The following is an 18,756-nucleotide window of genomic DNA, read 5'->3' on the forward strand; positions in this document are numbered from 1 at the left end:
GATGTAAGTAGCGATCTTAGTATTGTAACTATAGTAAGGTAACTGTATTGTAGTGCAAGTTGCTGTGTTGTATCACATTTGTATCATAATTAGTGTGTTGTAATGAACTGTATTTAGTCTAAGTATTGTAAGTAGGGTTGGCAAATTCAAATTCATTAAAAAAACTATATTGCCACCTCTCCCCATAAAGGGCATGCTGACATTTGGCAGGTTACCTTCTGGTGTTTAGTCACGTACCTCTTGGACATTAGTTCTGTAGCTGGTATCCAATTATACACCTGCAGGGCCGGGTTGTTCAAAGCACGATTAAGCTAATCCAGGATTAGCACGAATTTTGATTTCAGCTTTTCGACTTTTCAGTGAGATTTTTTGTTTATATTATTCGCCATTTAGTTTTGCCGTCTAATTATCCCAAAATCCACAAAACGTAAGCATCAAAAACACTTTTATATAAGAGAAAAGGAACCCTCGATTAACTTTTAATCCTGGGTTGGTGTTAATCGGCTTTCGAACAACCCGGCCCTGGATTACGAGTAGCACCGTGGGTGCAAAGTGTCACTGACCTAATTACCTGAGAACGTCAGTGAGTAAACCAGTAGAGTTCGCCTTTCAAGTCAAAACACGGACAATGTAGACCACCGCGCTTTCGCATACTCGGACGTGGCATTTGACTTCACAATCTTGCGGTTTAACCTTACCGCTTAACACTGTCGCGTCCTCTAGAACTGTTTTAATATTAATATGCCGTTACCTATCTTTCGGATGAGAATGTTTTTGTGGAGCTGCAGATGAAGAAAAAAACAAAAGACCAGTTCAATGTAAGTAGATTTTGAAATGTATTACTTTTCGTGTACTAGAGATTCTCGTATCCCGTAATACATGAGACAATAGAGAGATTAAGCTTCACGTTCTAACGGCAAACGTCAGAATGCTGCTGATTCTGTTTACTTTTTCTCTAATTATTGAATAAATTCATCAGAAAAATAGAAAAAAATTTGCTTATTCACGATAAACACGAAACTACTCACTGACGTATAAGAGGTAAACTGCAAACGGCCATATATATATATTTTTTGCCGTTCGCGGGAAAAACAAACGCGATGCATGATCACTCTAATAGCTGGTTAAATTTAAAATGTTTCGAGCAACTATTTTCAAAGACGATTTTTTAAAGTTTGTTAAACGAAGTAGCTTTTAACGGTCATTGTCCGGCGACGAAGCAACCGCTCTACATCCAGCACGCATTGCGTGCCTGTCATTGCACATTCTAAAACTGTTTTCTTTGGCTTGTTGCGTTAAAATGATCCATAAACCGATGGCTAGTAAAATAAATAAAAAAAAATTGCTGTCTTCCTGGAGCATGCTTGAAGTGGCTCCTCCCACTGACTTGTTGCACCCGCTGGCGCTCATTACAATACCAGTTATGCCTGCTGGTGGAGTATTCAACACATATAACAGGTCATAGGACATTGAAAATCAACGAACTACTTGGAAAACGGTGATATATAATCCCACGTAAAGATGTTAAGGGCCAAACTGAAAAACTCTTGCCATTAATTTGTTTCTAACTAGGCGGACAACACTAGGTTCAATGGAATCACCGATTCCTTGGTCCTTATTACACCATTTAAAACCATTTGTTACTTAACAAGATCTCTGGTTGCCTTGGAATTCTATTTGTTCAAGAAGATTAAAAGAGCAGTCTATTTCAGGTTAGTTTGTTTTCATTCTATAAACAATAAAATTTAAATTTCGACCCTTGTGGAACAAAATCTCGAAGGGAAAATATTTACTGGCAAAGCTGGTCTTTGCACGTAGAATAATAAACTGTTAATTACGATCCAAACGAATCGAAAACCAGTTTGGAATTTTAATTGTGAACTAAACGTTACGTCATCAATTCGAATATTATGGCAGTACGTTTTGCTATAATCTATCTTTAGTTTTCATAGCTATTTTGTCTAGTCTGAACGATTTGAGAAGGATTTATTGCTATAACCTAACAAGGTTAGAGAAATAAATATTGTATTAGAAGGTAGATCTCGAAAACAAGTCATCAAGGATTTTTGGTTATAGCTAAGAAAAGTTTTGACGTTATGCCGCGGCTTGCATTTAACTAAAAAAGGTATTTTAGACAATTATATTATTAGATGAGCGAGGTTTTTCGTAATATCCAGAATACGCAAAGGCGAGGTAAATGTTATCAGCCGCGTGCGTCTTTACGAAGATTGGAATAACACACGTACAACTGTAGCATACCCCTTGATCTTTACAAGGCAGCTTTAGGTGAAAGTCTGTGAATAGTTCAGTACTCCGTTGTAAAATGTAAATGCTTTTTTTATAGTGCTCATGCACTTAGCTTCATATCTCTTTGAGATAGCTAGTTTACAGGCATGCCACTGAAACAGAGAAAACAATTATTTAAATAAGCATAACATAGACAGTTACAAAATCCCAGCTAGCAGGAGGCAGACCAGTTGGCTATATACAAAGCGTGTCCGAGGATTTGAACTCGGGACGACCAAGAACAAATCTAGCTAGTGGCGGGGTGGAGCGTTTGAGCCCGGCACCTCCGGAGTACAACACCAGGGTCCCAAACCACTCGACCACGCTGCCTACTGTGACCAGCCAGTAAAGATAGTTAATGTCTTTAGCTAAGACCGTATGATTGAGTTAAGGCACTTTTTTCAATCACTTTAAAGGTGTCGCTCCATCATGAAGCCACAGACAAAGCGCAGTTTCTGCCTTGGAGTATTTCTTGTAATTGTCACTCTCGTGGTACTGTACTCGTACTGTAATGGCAATTCTGTCTGCTACACGTTTCCACTCTTCAATGGAATGGATCGAGACAGGCTTGTTAAACCGCAAGCAGAAATGGTGGTAACTTCCGTTATTGTACAGACGAAGCGGCCCATTGACATGGGAACCATTCCCAAGAAACACAAAGGTACGTGAACGCATGACATCCACAATCATGCACGATGGTCGAGCAAGGAGCGAAATAAGCGGGAAAAAAGAGCGGGAAATTTAACCGGCCGCGCGAAAAATTCCCACGTGGCCCTCCAGTTTTCGCGCAGATATTTTCCGGCTTACTCCGGGCTTTCTACTTTTCTCGTTCCATCGTTGGTCAAGGACTTCTGTTAGTCCTTGATATCTCCTCAGGCAGAATAGAGTCTTTGATCAGCTTCCTCCACTCTACCCTGTCTTCCGCAAAATTGACCGCCTCTGTTAATAAGAGTACGCTAATAGAATGAGTTACTCAGCAAAAAATTATATTCTCACGTATTCTTGCCTTCTTCGATTTCATAAAGCAACAAGTGATTACTTTTACTTTTTCTAATAAATTCGAAGTTCGTTCAGATTAGCGATTGCGCCCGCGGTTTTCAGCAGGCTTGTTGCTAAGCAACTGAACATGACGTATTTTAATTTAGTTAGTGCTGACAATTTATCATATTTTTAAAATTTCCACAGGAACAAACGACGAAACTTCAGTGAAACTAAGTGAACTGCACACGAAACCGGAGAAAGGTGTAGAACAGAAAAAGACACCTAACATCACTGGAACAGGTGAAAAACTTCATTTCCACCAAAACAGAACTTCTTTAGAGAAATACTTGTTTAGTCTTGTAGAGGAAAAAGCAAACACAACACGGGCAAAGGAAACTCATGAAGTCACAAAACATCCCTTGCCGCCTTCCGACATAGTTGGAAAGGTTGCGGAAGAAATTTTACGAAAAGCAAACATCTCCGAAGAGGAGGCTAATAGAGAGCTTATTCGTGTAGAAAAAGTCGATGAATTTGTCGATAAGGAGAAACAACACAAAAAATTGAACCAGCACGAACATTCGTTACTGGATATGGTCAAAGAGTCGAGGGGAGCTGGGGGGAAAGACTCAGAGAGAAAGCTGGTGCGAGTTGAGAGAGTTGACTTGACTGATGAAGAGGAAGAGGAAGATCGAAAACTAGAAAAACAGGTTCAACCAGCTCAGAAAAATTCGCGCTACCAAGAAAGAGCAAATTCATCAAGGACGGAGCCGACGGGTATAAGTGAAGATTCCGAATCAGCACATGCAAGAAGATTTGGAAAAACAATTGCGTTGAACACAACCCTAAAAGGTAATACCTCGAAAATTTCAGAGGTAAACAAAACGAGGGAAGCAGTTACAATTACGCCACCACCCTTCTTTGCCAAGTTTTTGAATGTCACCGCACACGAAAGGGAAATGATTGATTTTCTTCATAACTATACCGACAACAACAATATGCTCGATAGAAGGAAGTCCAACAAAACTCTTCAGAGGAATGGAACCGAGAAAGAAGAACACGAGATGGCGCAAAGAACTGACATGCCGTCTGCGCAGGCGCACGCTGATAAAGTCGATGTGCGCGAAAAAAGAGACCACAAGGAAGGGGATTTCCACGACACACTACAGCCTTTGTTAGACAAGCTGTTAAATCTTACAGGCGACAGACAAGCAGGAGCAAAAAATACCTCCGAAAATTTGAAAGGACCTTTCAACCTAAGTAATATTTTTAGGAAAATCACCACGAGTAATCAAGGTGATATTACAAAAGACCTGCAAACTTCTGTCCCAGATAGCACTGCGCTCTTGGTCAGATTTCTACAGGAAGGCAGTCGCCACAGACTGCGCATGCCAAAAAATGGTACCGCTGTGCACACAGACAAAGATAAAAGTAAAATTGCTGATGCGAAATTGGGAAATAATAAACTACAGCCACCTTTGCAAGGGGGTTTAAATCTAAAGAAAATTCTTTTAGAACTGGCAAATCACATAAACTTGACCAGACATCATAATCAATCGAAAACGACATCAGAAAGTCGGGAGGGGAAAGCTGATCTGGCGATGTTGAAGCTACTTATAAACCAAAGCACTTTTGAAGATTACAGTGCTTTTAACTTGAGCGGCGTGCTTAAAGAAATAGCTGGGAATTCTCTCAAGAGTCTGGAACCGAACAAAGAGAAACGAGACAAGGATACGGGTGAGCTGGGCTCTACTAGTTCTCAGTCTGACCTGAAGATATTTCGACCTGACGCGGATAAACTGGAAACTGGCAAACCGGAGTTGGTTTTTAATACTAAGAAAAAACCGAGCAGCTCGATAAATGGAGAGGGAAGTCTTGCTTCTGCGAATGGTTCATTAAATACAACGAGCGTCCACGTGGACTCCAATAAAAATAATACCTCGTCTTCGAGCGGAAGTGGCTCAGGGGAGACTGGGAATGAGGAATCTGCGAAGAGGTTTGTCTGATCGACTTATAGCATCGTGCGAACACTTGTCACCTTCCCGCAAGCAAACAAACAAACAACCGAACAACATACGCTTTTGACACATTGTAACTGCATAAGTTCACTGATTCCACGGATCTTCCACTTCACGACTTCACACTGAACCACACAGATTCGATGCCAAATACTTTCCCTTTTGCTAAAACATTTAACTTTTTTGGTGGGGTAGGCAATATGAAGAAATATCTCACCAAATTTCATTTCTTGATATTTTTAAGCGTTAAAAGAATTCAAGTATGTTAGCTGACAAAAAGGTTTCAGTTTTTTGTTGGTTTATGGTTTCTTGAATCAAATAGTAGTTATAAAAAAAAACTTGTAATCCTGACTTTGAGCAGTAAAGCCTGGTTTTCACTAGCGACGCAAGCACAAGCGTATAAGCACAAGCGCAAGCATAACAGCTCTTATTTCATAGTGAAAACGGCTTCGACGCAAGCATAAGCACAAGCGCAAGCACAAGCACAAGGATCAAAATTTTTCCTTTTCTTGTGCTTGCGCTTGTGCTTGCGTTCGTGTGAAAACGAAACATCACATAAGCACAAGAAAATTGTTTACGTCTGGCTGTGTCTAGCCAATCAAAGCACTCGTTCCAGCATGTGAACAAAGTCGCAGAGGCCGCGGTTGATTTTGATAAACGTTTTCCGAGGTTGTTCGGAGGAGTGGGTACAAAAGCACAAAAGACACAAGCGTGGGCTCGAGAAGCGAAAGAAATAAAGATAAATTATTTTTTTAAAAAATATCTATAACCCCAAATGTTTCGTTTTCCTCCGTTTTGTAATCGCTTTCGCTTTCTTTATCACAAGAGTAGAAGAAACAACAACATTCGACGCCTGAGAGTTTCTGCCGCAATATTTGCCGAAAGAACAGAGTCGAGAATGGAGCCTTCTAACTTGTAAACAACATATTCTAATGCTAATGTGCTTATGCTTATGTCGACGTTCGTTTTCACTTGGCACAAACTACTTATGTTTGCGTTTGTGCTTGCGCTTGTGCTTGCATCGCTAGTGAAAACCAGGCTTAAGAACTCTTTCGTAAAATTTTATTTGACCAGACTGATAAGTTAATTGTACATTGATTGTTTTTCTCGTGATTTTCAACTAATTAGAAACGCCTGTCTGTGAGCTGAGAAAAACCCGCTTGAAAAGATGCCTGCTTTAGAAAATAATCACATATTAAACGTATTATCCAAAACCAGAAAATTCGATCTTCGTTTCTTGAATAAATTTTCATCAAAAACTTTCAAAAGTTAAAGAAGTTTCTCCTCAGTTTATTCGTGTGTTGCTATAAAATCGGTGTTACGATTAAACGACATTTTATGTACGACGAAAGCTATGATGACATGCACAGAACTATGAAATACACGCTTAGTTTAAGAAATTTGCTACGCTGAGTAGTTTTCACCTAAAAGTATCTCAATTATGTCCTTTGACCCGATTTCGTTTTGCAAACTGCAAGAACCAACCCAAAGTGCCTTAGAATGAGGAGTTGCCATCGATACTAACAACTGACTATCACCGTAAACAACTGACTTTTCACTAACTCTGAAAAGGAATTCAAATAAACATCCCTTGTGATATTTTCAAGCATGCGTTCATATATTTTTGTTACAGTAGTGACTCTGAGAAGCGAAAGAATAGAAATGAGACAGCAACGGGGAATTCTGAGAAGAAACAACGATCGAAACTTGGCAGAAATGGAATTTTGAAGTTTGACACTATCTGTTGCGAAGCCTTGGATCCAAAAGTATTACTGTATAATCGTATTTTCAAGACGGGGAGTTCAACCACTGAATCTGTAATTACGAACTCGAGTTCAAGCATGAATTACGCCTACAAAATAGGTAAGCGGGAGGTCGACATTTCAGTGCTAGAGAAGCATACGTGAATGGGAAAGAATGCTTCATCTAGTACACTGATGAAGCCGTCAAAAAGCCGTGCTAATACTCAAAATCGCGATCACTAAAGCCGCCTTCAAGTATATAAAGGGTTTATTGGGGATCTACACGTGCGAAATTTTCATACAAAGTTGTTTTGAAAGTTATAGTTGTATGTCTTAGTCCCGTTTAACAAGGCGTTTCTTTATTCTGTGAAAAGGTTGTGCGGAGTTTTCTTTCAACAACAGTAACCCAGTTCGGCTATTACTAACAAAAGGAGTTAACAGGTGCAAAAGAATCAACTAATACGGCCTAATCAAAACTAACTGTGTTCGGTAACTGAAGCAAATAACCGACTAACACACGTCACTCACTTAATCACTCACGTACTTATTCGCCTGCTCACATGCCGCTTGTTTACTGATTTATGGAGTGTTTACCCGCACTTAAAAGTTAATTTACCTTTGTCTTTATTCAAGCTTACTTGTCTAACTACTTTGTTCCGTAATTAACATACTTAGTGTTACCCTGTTATTATATATACCAGAGCTGAATCATATCTTAGCTGCCCCAAACTAATATTACCCACCCACCTCTCTTGCTAATTTCCCCCGCCGTGTTTCATATCGAAGTATGGATCGTGTGGGGGAGGGGAAGAGGGAGGATTTAGCCTTTTCAGTGTATGGAATGAATGAATTTGAAATATTTTTTTAGGAAATTAATAGAAGGGACCTTCAGATCGATCGGAGTACGAGTACGACATTGAGTGCGAATAAGACTTTTCGACTGAATTTCAAATCTGGTGCGTACGCTTTTGATTTTCACATTTCACACCAATCTCGTAACGATAGTCTCCTGTTCATCTGGTCAGCAACATGGAGGAGTGAGGGGTCTGGGAACGTAACTGGATTGAAATTCGTACTCGTACTTGATCTCGCATTCTGAGCTGAAGGTCCTTAATGGTGTCAGGGAGGCGAGTATCTGGCACCATATCAGTTTCCATATTTTAAGTTTGCAACGTTTAATCTTTAGAGTTATTCCCTGTAAGACGCTAAAGAAGGAAGGCCATGGCTTCCGAAATATTGGAATTTAAATATACTCCTATAAATCAGCCTTTCGTTTCATCTTGGTTCACAATATCGTTATCCTCCCGTGCAGTCGTTTTTAGGGGCGATTAGGGAGGAGTAAAACACGATGACCCCTAAAAACGACTGCGTAGGAGGCTACCATATCTTGGTCGGGGATAAGGTTTAAACAGCACAATAACAAAGAGATTGACTCGTTTCGAAAAAGGATAGTGATTGGAAGGTTAGTGCCATAGGTTAAAGGCTGTTATGGCCCCTCGCACTAACGTAACATTTCTCCTTTACAAGGAACAACAGAAGACTGGTATGACGAAGGCAAGTCCCACCCTTATCCGGGACTTATCATCAGGAAAGCCAACAAGAAACTCATCAAATATCCGCGCATGGCATTCGTGGCGCACTTTTATTTCAGAAGAAATCTAAATTTACCGCAGACTCACACGTACATTAATCAAGTAAGAGACCCAGTCAGACGGTTGGTATCGCATTACCATTACATGAGAAGTTCTAACCGGCCTGCTTATAGAATTAAGGAATTTCGCGCTTCTGGAGAATTGAACGAATCTCTTGAGAAATGCTTCAGACGACAGCATAAGGGATGCCAGAATAACGTTATGACAAGATTCTTCTGCGGGAGACATTTTTATTGCCGTAGAGGCAATGGGCACGCGCTACACAAAGCTATGAACAATATCAGGCGATATTATGCCACTGTTGGTTTGCTGGAACATTACGGCGTTTATCTTCAAATACTCCACAAGCGCTTGCCAAAGTTCTTTCCGAAAGTTTCCAATCAAGATATTGGTAAATTTAAGTACAATCCTAAGTACAGTTTTGACGATGTTTCTCAGGAGCTCATTGGAGCTATCACTAGAGCAAACTGGGCTGATGTAAAGCTGTACTCGTTTGTCAAGAAACGCTTTTGGCAGCAAGCTAAGACCTGCGGCATAAGAGCGCAATCAAATTAGTATCCAGAATTTCCGGGGTGCGAAAAAAAGACCCAGTTTCATGACATTGCTGTTCAGTAGTTTCATGACATTGCTGTTCAGCTCTCGTAAGCTTGTTACTAGTCCTCTAGTGTAGCAGTTGCTATTGTTTTACTGGGCTAAGGGCATTGTTCCTGTTGTTTGTTCTATTGTTCTCTCGAAGAGTAGCGTGCCATTCATGTGAGACCTTGCGAGGGCTCCTACCTGACCCTTGCTGTTACTGGTCATTGAAAGACGGGGGCTTACTGGCAGCGAAGGCTCTGGAAACGAGATTAAATGATTAGACAAAGAGAAGTCGACTAACATTAGGTGTTGGCCAGACGTTTTATTTTTGTAGAAATTAAATTTATTTTCTCAGAAAATAATGAAAGTTAAAGACGTTTACGCAACAGTAAAGTGCATCCTATCAGTTGGATGAAAACAATGAAAATGTTAAATTAAAGGTTATTTGTATATCAAACGTCTTAAATTTGAGGCTGGTAAATGAAGCAAGCATCAAAGCCCGATTATTGATTCTCCTAACTAAATTGTCATACATTTCTTTTAAGGTTAGTTATGGAAGTTGGTCATTCATCAGACAATATCCCCTATCTGATTTTTTCCCCTGATTTTCATCACCTGTTTACTCAACAATGGGAGCTAATGTGTCGGAGAAATTAGTCTCCTTTAGGAGTCTAATTCAAATCTTCCAACGAGTATACCCGTCCCTTTCATATCGGATAACCCCACCCTCCACGGGATAAGAAGTCCATGGTCATGAGCTCCTGTCAAGGGTTCATTGCAGTATACCAATATCGTTCCCATCGTCTTGGGGGTCCTCCTCCATTGACCCTGGGCACGAGATTGGCAGGATGACAAGAGTCTCGTACCTACAACCATGGTCACAAGTATTGGAAAATAATCATTCACACACATTTTGCCCCTCCCCACCCCTATGCAATGTTGTTAAAAAACATTCATCTGACAGATGAAAGCGTCTTACCACTTGCCAACATTGAAAGGGGGAACGGGGGTACTGACACGTATTTAGCAGTTACTATGGTGATAAATTCATGTTTTTAAGAGCGTTTCAACCAAAAATGTCCATGGTTGTAGATCCTCCCACGTTTTTTGCAACATGGGATCTCTACACGAGGTAAACCACTACACGAACGTTAAAACTCTGAACGACACAAAGTCTTCCAGTCTAAAAAGTAATTTTACATAATCTTTGTCACTATTATGATTTTCCATTTTAACGATTGCTTAAGGGAGCAATTCACATGAATAAATAAGCTACTTTTACAATTCATTTTTTAACTTAAAAAATACCTTATATAACACTTATATTCAATGTTCCCACGGCGAGAAAAGCCGCTCAACCGTGTTACCCGAGAGGGTGTGAAAAGATTCAGAAATTAGAAGCACCTTGTACAACATTGTAAAGAGCACCACATAAAAGTATTGCTCGATAGCTTTCATTGAATTGTCACACACTAGGGTTTCATCCACAAACTTAAAAGTTAGAACCACCTTGTACAGCGTAATAAACAGTACCACATGAAAGTACTACGAAGTAGATTTCATGTGAATGTTCACACACTATGGTTTCATCTACAGGACTTAAAAAAGTTAGAACCACCTTGCACATCATAATAAACCGAGTACCACGAGAAAGCACTTTTCGATAGGTTAAATTCGAATACTAACACATAAGGGTTTCACCCACAGACTTAAAAGTAAGAACCGTCTTGTACAGCATAATAAATACCACATGAAAGTACTGCTCAATAGCTATCATTTAAATGGTCACACACTTGGGTTTCATCTACAGACTTAAAAGTTGGAATCACCTTGTACAGCATAATAAATAGCACCACATGAAAGCACTAAGTGCTGTCTAATGATCAGTTACACTCTCTCTCAAACTCGAGGGTTTAACTCTAAGAATAAAAGTTAGCACCATAGTAATCACTCTGAGAGTGAACGAAATTATGTTTGACGTAACTTGGCCACTTAAAAACCCAAGAAGCTCTATGCTTAGCTCAAGTTGCAGAACTCTACTAAGAATTCACCAATTATAAATTTTCAAAGGGCTTGATCACGCTCTTTTTTTTTTTTTGGCGTTCTGCCGCGTACAAACTTATCTGAACGTCCATCAAAGGCAAACCATAAATAAAGAGTACTCTTGCAGAGTTTCTTTACACAACGTCATACAATAAGACTAAACCTGGACATCATCGGTGACTGATTTTTCGGCTAAAATGAAATTATTGGCTTATTGACACAGACCGACCGTTGATCAACAGTAAATTTTAAAACCAAATGACAACAAAGATGTCAGCTCTCCGCATCCCCTTAAGACTGTTGAGCGAGAGGCGAACAAAATAATTACAGCGGAAAAACGTTTTCTGTCACGTTTACGCTAACTTTACATTCTATATATTTATATAGTTTTTGGGAAACCAGTCGTAAACTTGCGGACTTTCAAAACTTTATACTACTGATTCTGTCAAACTGACGTTTTGAAAAGAGAAAAAAATAGAACCAAAATAGTTTGTAGCGATTTACAAGTACGGATGCCAAAATCGGAAATGCAAAAACTAATACAGCTCGATTTCTGTTGGTTGTTTAGGCGAAGTGACAAAAGAACAAGATCTGTAATCCTTAAAGATCATCGTTGGTTTGTTAAATTTCAACAAAAAATAATTTCATTTTCAAGTTTGGTGGGCGGTGAATTTAATTTACAGCCACGTGACCCTTCATTCCGTTTAAGATAAAGCTGACTCCTTTTGCTAACCAAACAAGTCTTGTAAGTCATTTCTATTGTTCATGGGCGTTTGATTCCTCGGGGTCTGGTACGGGTACTGCTGGCTGCCCATCCCACCAATCAACGGCTGTTGTTGCATAGGGAACATCCCGGATGAAGACGTCATCATGCCTCCACCATATTGCTGCGGAGCCATAGGCCTTACCCCTCCAAACCCTAAAAAATAGCAACATTGGCGTTATATAAATCGAGTGAACATTTTAAAGCGTATGAGTCGAAGAAATATCCGTAAGCTACTCTCCTCCCCTCCTCCCTTACCTTAGAAGTGACATCAATTCGCACCCTCTCCTCCCTGTCAATAATTTAATAAACATACCTGGATTCATTCCAGCCTGCATTCCCGCCTGCTGTGCCTGCATAGCGTTCATTGAAGGTTTATTCTTGTTCTGTAAATGTCCTAATTCAGGCGCAAACAGCGAGTCCAGCGCGGTGGAGCCACTTGCGTTTTTAGATTGATTTCCCGCGGAAGATCCCGCAGAGGGATACCGCGGCGAGGAACTCGCGGGATTCATCCCGAACGATCCCGACATTGTCGGGTTTAAGCTTGACAATCCTGTCATGCTAGAGTTCATTCCGGACGTTGAGAATCCTGTTATACCAGAATTCGAGCTTGGCATTGACATTCCTGTATAACCAGTCATTCCAGAACCCATTCCCGCATTGCCAGAACTGAGCCCAGCCATTCCATAAGAGGGCGTAGACATGCCCATTGAGGCACCAAAACTGGACGTACCAGACTGCGAGAAGGAAGATGTGGCCACGGACTGAGATGGCCGAGAGGGCGTGGAATAGGAGGATCCCGACGCCATGGATTTTTTCATCGGTGTGGACTAAAGTCAAGAATATTAAAGAATGCAATTAGAGATGATACCGAATAGACCATTTGCATTATGACGTAAAAGCGCAATGACTTCTGGTAGTTGTAGTTAGTTTCGCGGGAAAAACCCATTTCTGCCTTATGATTGGCTAAGGGCAGCCAAGCGTGAAGGTGGACATCCAGGACTTTTCTTTTGATGTGAAGTTGAGCTGCTAAGTTCACGCTCTTATTGTCGCTTCGAAATTTGTTTATACATTTATTTTTTCAGTTACCTAGCTGTCAAAAATATACTATAGAAAACAGGATGATAGCTTTGGAATGAAAAATGACTGTGTTCTGTGTTTTAACCAAGACAGACAAACAAATGTTGTTCGTGTTCAAGCAAGTTTAATATGTACGTTGTGCGGCGGAGTTGACTTGGTAGAAATTCATTCATCGCGGCCGACAACTTCTCTTCGTAGGCTTATATCACAGCTTTAAAACATCGCGCACTGGAAACAGATTGCTTGAAAGGACGAGTCTAGGATATAACTAAATTTGTGTGGAATCAAGTGAAAGCAAGGCAAAGATTGACTTTGTTCATCATCTATTTGCAGACGTTCAACAAACGATCGCTTCCATCGATCACAGGTGAATAAATTCTTCACTGAAAAGCTTAGAAAATTTACCATTTATCATGATTGTTCGGCGGGACGGTCAGTTTAATTTATTTTTACAGTGAGACAGAGAAACGAGTCAAATAATATTCCTCGTTCAATCGAGCTTCATCGATGAATCATGAAGGATCAATCATAAACAGTTTTAAGCTGATCAATCAAAACTACCCTGTGCAGGTGAATACAGATTATTTGTTTTTTATCTTAAAATTGTATTTCTGTTTTCGTCAAATTTATATTCTTTACCAAAGAAGTTTTCTTGTTTTTGTGCTGGAAATGTCAACTCGTCGAGTAGCAGTTATGACAGCTGTGGTTTCAATCCGAGCGAGGGCCGTGCGAGCAAATATAATTTTATTTCCATAATCTTGTTGATGAACGATTAGTTATGAGACTCGAAAGGTGAGCCTCAAAGATTTTTACGAGTAAAGACATCATGTACTGTACTCCCCCATGTTTAGAAAGGGTAAAATATTGCGTCTTCGTATATTATTTGAAAATACCTGGCAAGCAAAAGTTTTTAGGAATTTAATTAAATAACCGCGCGGACTCGAGTGGAGGAGTGAAATACTCGTTGAAACTTCACTGCAAAATGCAACCCAGAAAATATACAATTTCTTGCATAACTTTTTTTTCATTTTAACGGACTTGGTTTCATACTGAGAGGTTGCTTTTTGTGCTTTAAATGTCGCCCCAGGGACGTCTTCTTCGGTAAGAGTATTTTTCTTTACCTCCATCACGATTTTCTTGGGCAGGCGGGCTTGATGACGATTCAAAATTTCCCGCGAACATAACTACAACTACCAGAAGTCTTTGCGCTTTTACGTCATAATGCAAATGGTCTATTGAAAACGTTGGGTAAATTAAATGAAATTACACATTAATGAGAATGGGAGGCGCGGTGGCCTTTTTGTTAATGTGCTGTTCTCCGGATTGAGCGGTCCGGGTTCGAGCCCTGGCCCTGGCTTGGGTCATTGTGTTGTGTTCTTAGGCAAGACACTTAATTCTAGCAGTGCCTCTCTCCACCCAGGTGTATAAATGGGTACTAGTGCATATATTGCCGGAATAACTCTGGGATGGACTAGCATCCCATCCAGGGGGGAGTAGAAATACTCCGGCTAGTCGCTTCATGTCTTGGAAAACGAGAGTTAACTGCCGGCCTGATAGGCCACTAGGCTCGACTACAAACTTAACCTAGCTTTACTTACACACAAATAACAACTGATTAAAAGCGAAATTGGACTGTAACACACCTTCTGTTGTGTTGTTCGGTTTGTTGGTCCGTCCTGATTTTGCTTTGAAGGTTGCAACATTGCAAACTCGTCCACACCCAACAGATTTCCGTTGAGAGAAGCGCCTTTTGACGGCGAAGGTTTCTCTGGTAATCCAAATGTTTTGTTGAACTAGAAAAAGAAGCGACACGTTCACTTGACAGTTAGCACACAACAATTTTCCAAGCATAGACAAGTAGGCGACGTCGAGTCAAGTTTTCAAAGAATTCAAATCGAAAAGCTTTTTTAAAAAAATCAACATTTGTGAATTAAAATACCGCGAATAACTTATCCCTTAGTTGCTGACGGCCAGCATTTTAGATTTTCTAGGTTCTCATATGATCGCCCCAATCGTTTCTATCGCATTGATCCTTTTTAAATACTGAGACGATCGTAGGCGATCGAAGCGATTCGAAGCGAATCGGGGGTTCTCATATGATTGTGCCGATCGCCTGGCGCAGACAGTCTTAACTGCCGGACTATATTGAGGATTATGTGACACATCCGGCTGAAGCGCAGGCTAGTAAATGCTCGCCAGAAAAGAAGCAACAATTAGAACTGGAAAAAAGCTTTTCTTACCTCCGCTGAATTAGTCGCTCCGACAGAATTTGATGAAGATGATGGGCCACGGCTGTTACTTGTCTCTTGAACTGAAAGAAACGTTTTGTTAAGTGACTCACTTTGAATCTCAAAATCAAAAATGCACGAGGATTTTTCAAAACAGGGAAGGAGAAGTCTTATTCGCAGATGTTTTTCGAATGTCAAGAATCAATGAACAAATTAAAGGAAAAATGATTAAAATGTTTAACACTTAGTGGGAATAAAGACTGGACAGTGAAATGAGGACACCAGTTTGCATACCTGCGCGTTCGGCCTCGGTACTTCCACCCATAAGTTTGTCTATTTTTACCATCAGATCGTCCATAGCTTTTGCTTCTTGAACCTCTTGAACAAACTTTAGGGAAGACCTGTCAACAAGAAAATAGCCGGCAAGTCGCATCAACAGTGTAAGTGAAGCCCGGGGGTGGGGTACTTGGAAATGATTGGGTGGGGTGCTCCGCTGGGGTCTACCCCGTCTCAAACCATATATGCTACCCCATCTTGGACTAAAGGGTTAAGCAATTTTAGGCAATTTCGGCACTGACCGACTGGTCATAGAATTAACTGAAAAATCACAATAACGATTTAAAACTGTAGAAGAACTCAAAAGAAACACAGAAAGGCCAAAAATGGGCACTGATGGGCAAAATTCGAGAAGATTAAAACGGATTGCGTTCGGGTAGACTTGCCCGACGTTTTTCAAGTTTATCTCAATTTGTATGAAAGTGTCATTTACAATGCTCGAAAATCATCCTTGTTTATTATATGGCCGTGATTTTGCCAAAAAACGATTTTTGCCGTGCCAATTTGAAGTTTAGAGCTCTTAATTAACGAAAATAAATAGAATTACCGTATTAATTCGAATAAGCGCCCTGGGCGCTTATTAAATTTTTGGACCTTGAGAGTGGGCGCTTATTCGAGGCTGGGCGCTTATTAAATTTTCACCATTTTCAGCAAGTAGTAAGTTTACCTTGCAACAAAACGTTAAGATTTACCAAAGCAGAATTTTAACTTTTCATTGAAAGGTTCTGTAAAATACTAAGAAAACTCGGTCTTTGGGTAGGTTTCTCAGCAGTACAAAGAACTTTAGAGATTTTAATCCAGAGAATAAATAATTACTAATCAATACTCCTCGTGTGGACTTCAGTTTTTTTGGGGGTGGGCGCTTAATCGAGGCTGGGCGCTTATCAACTTTTCTTACTTTCAGGGTGGGCGCTTATTCGAGGTTGGGCGCTTAATCGAATAAATACGGTACCTAAAATTGCGTGACATAGCCCCTTTAAATTGCAAAACCCCATCTTAGACCGGAAGTGAAGAGGATGCTTTTGTGTTATTTTCTGCACATTACTACAACGTCCTCTGATTATTTTCGAATTGGGTAAGCATAAGGATACAAATTTGACATAATTTTTTCCTATTCAGTGACCCCATCTCAGACTAAAAGGCCAAAATTGGAACCCTATCACAGACCTGCAAGGTCAAAAATGAAACCCCATCCAGCGGCACATACCCGTACAGATTTTATGAGATAGTACCCCCTCGGGAAGTGGAGAAACAGTGTAGATGATAGCCTGCGTGGCCGGCGTTCAAAGGGGAAGGAGAAGGGGAGTTCGGGCTATGTAGATGAAGGAAATTCAAATTGAATTCAACTTCAACTTCAACTTTTATTTCAATCAGTTTTAATATACATGCTAAGCTGCATTTAGCCTCTTTCAGGACTAGTCAGGTCGGCTAGTTTTGGCTAGTTTCGAATTACGCTCCACTGATCACAAACAAAGGAATTAAGTCGAGTTTCGGGGAATAATTTGAATTTTCTTTTGTTTTATCCCCCTCAACCTCGACTTCACTCCTTTGTTTAGGATCAGTAGAGCGAAATTCGAAACTAGCCTATTCACCTGTAGACAGAAAAAGTAAAAAGGAAAAGAACGAAAAAGAGCGATAGGGTAGAAATGACCCTTCCCAAGTGTCTTACTTGGTCTGTTCTTGCATCTTGTTGAGTTGTTCCAGTTTCGTGCGGTGTTCAGTTTCCACGCGTCTCACCATCTCGTTAATAAGTTTCATGTACTGGCCAAACTGGGGAAAAATTCAAATGATGGAACTGTCAACCAGAATTACCAGCAGAGAGACTCTGATTGGTTCTTTCATCGCTACCTTTTAAAATAGGACTGCAAGTAGGCCTTTCTCGATTATGCTAGCATTATTTTCAGCATTTTTTGGGAAAACGAGCATTTTTTTTCGTTTTTTCTTGAAAAAGAATTGCTAGCATTTTCTGTCATTTTTCATGACTGTGATCCAGATTTCAGCACTCAGAATTCAGAAGGATAAATAATCCTTAAGTGTCACAATTTTGATTACTTAATTTGATTGTTTTCTGTCTGTTTCGACTGTTTGTGCGTTGTGTTACTTGTGTACTTGTGTTGTGTTACTTGTGTGTGTGTTTTTTTTTAATTTTTTAAAAAATATTTTTTTTTATTTTTTTTTTAATAATTTTTTTAATTTTTTTAATTTTTTTTTATTTATAAACAAACAATTATTAAGTATCACCTGTTGTTGATATGAGCATATTATGTAAGAGTTTGTACGTTTTGTTTGAAATAAAACAAAGCATTCTTTGGAATTCAAGTGGCATTTTTTGTGGTTTTTTAGCATTTTTTTGGCTTTTTACACCGAATGCAAATATGGCGGACCACTCGGTTGGTGCCTGGGACGAGCTCCATGAAAGCGAGGCTAGTCAGGCTTTGGTGTTTTGTTTTGACAATGCTTTCGTACAGAAGTTTTGCCTATTCGTCGATCTGGTGTGTTTCTTTCCGCTGCTCCTACGAGATTCTGTGTTTCTGAATGCCACGAGAAGTGATAGAAGTGTTCACCTTTTGCCTCTAGGGGAAAAATGGATCAATGCAATTCTTTGACACGAAAGAAAGGAGTTCGCGATCGTCGTGGGACGTTTTTTCGCTACATTTCAGGTTAGAAGATCTTAGAAAATTCGTTTAAATGACGAGCTTATGTGGTGTCTGGTGGTCTTCCAGCACGAGTTGCATGGCCAGTGCCTTCCCCAAGGTAAAGAAAAGCTCCACATCCAAGACATCCTCTGTCGAAAAATAATTTGTTCATGTCCGACTTTGTTCGCATCCGATCCACTCGCACAGAATCGCACGATCAAATACTAACCAAGTGAATGAAATTCATCTGCCCCACAGTTAAAGCTAGTGAAAGCATTGAGCCAAATAAGAAGGAATTGGAGTTAAATGTGATCGCTTACACATTTTGATTTTAAGATCTTCTAACCTGAAATTTAGCGAACAAACTTTATAAAAAGTTCTCGCGGCGATCGTGAACCCCTTTGCACTCCTTTCTTTC

At 40.0% G+C, this 18,756-nt stretch overlaps 2 protein-coding genes across 2 annotated transcripts in view; one reads left to right on the forward strand and one right to left on the reverse strand.

Annotated features, from left to right (window-relative positions):
* Window positions 1-592: 592 nt before the first annotated feature.
* Window positions 593-9,442, forward strand: LOC144631350 (uncharacterized). The gene is made up of 6 exons (XM_078489769.1): window positions 593-818; window positions 1,573-1,712; window positions 2,703-2,947; window positions 3,472-5,260; window positions 6,916-7,145; window positions 8,552-9,442. The coding sequence occupies exons 1-6, from the start codon at window positions 789-791 to the stop codon at window positions 9,229-9,231; spliced, it is 3,114 nt and encodes a 1,037-aa protein (XP_078345895.1). The 5' UTR covers window positions 593-788; the 3' UTR covers window positions 9,232-9,442.
* Window positions 9,443-9,552: 110 nt separating this feature from the next.
* The window catches only part of LOC144631351 (SCY1-like protein 2), a 28,883-nt gene continuing 19,679 nt past the window's right edge, over window positions 9,553-18,756 (reverse strand). Inside the window, exons 14-19 of the mRNA XM_078489771.1 lie at window positions 17,372-17,472; window positions 15,661-15,767; window positions 15,379-15,449; window positions 14,782-14,931; window positions 12,375-12,888; window positions 9,553-12,214 (exon numbers count right to left, since the gene is read on the reverse strand). Coding sequence (XP_078345897.1) covers window positions 12,024-12,214; window positions 12,375-12,888; window positions 14,782-14,931; window positions 15,379-15,449; window positions 15,661-15,767; window positions 17,372-17,472 — 1,134 coding nt within the window. The 3' untranslated portion in view covers window positions 9,553-12,023. The remainder of the gene's footprint in view (window positions 12,215-12,374; window positions 12,889-14,781; window positions 14,932-15,378; window positions 15,450-15,660; window positions 15,768-17,371; window positions 17,473-18,756) is intronic.

This window comes from Oculina patagonica, chromosome 12, assembly GCF_052425735.1.
Source record: "Oculina patagonica isolate OP01 chromosome 12, crgOcupat, whole genome shotgun sequence".
NCBI classification, from domain to species: domain Eukaryota; kingdom Metazoa; phylum Cnidaria; class Anthozoa; order Scleractinia; family Oculinidae; genus Oculina; species Oculina patagonica.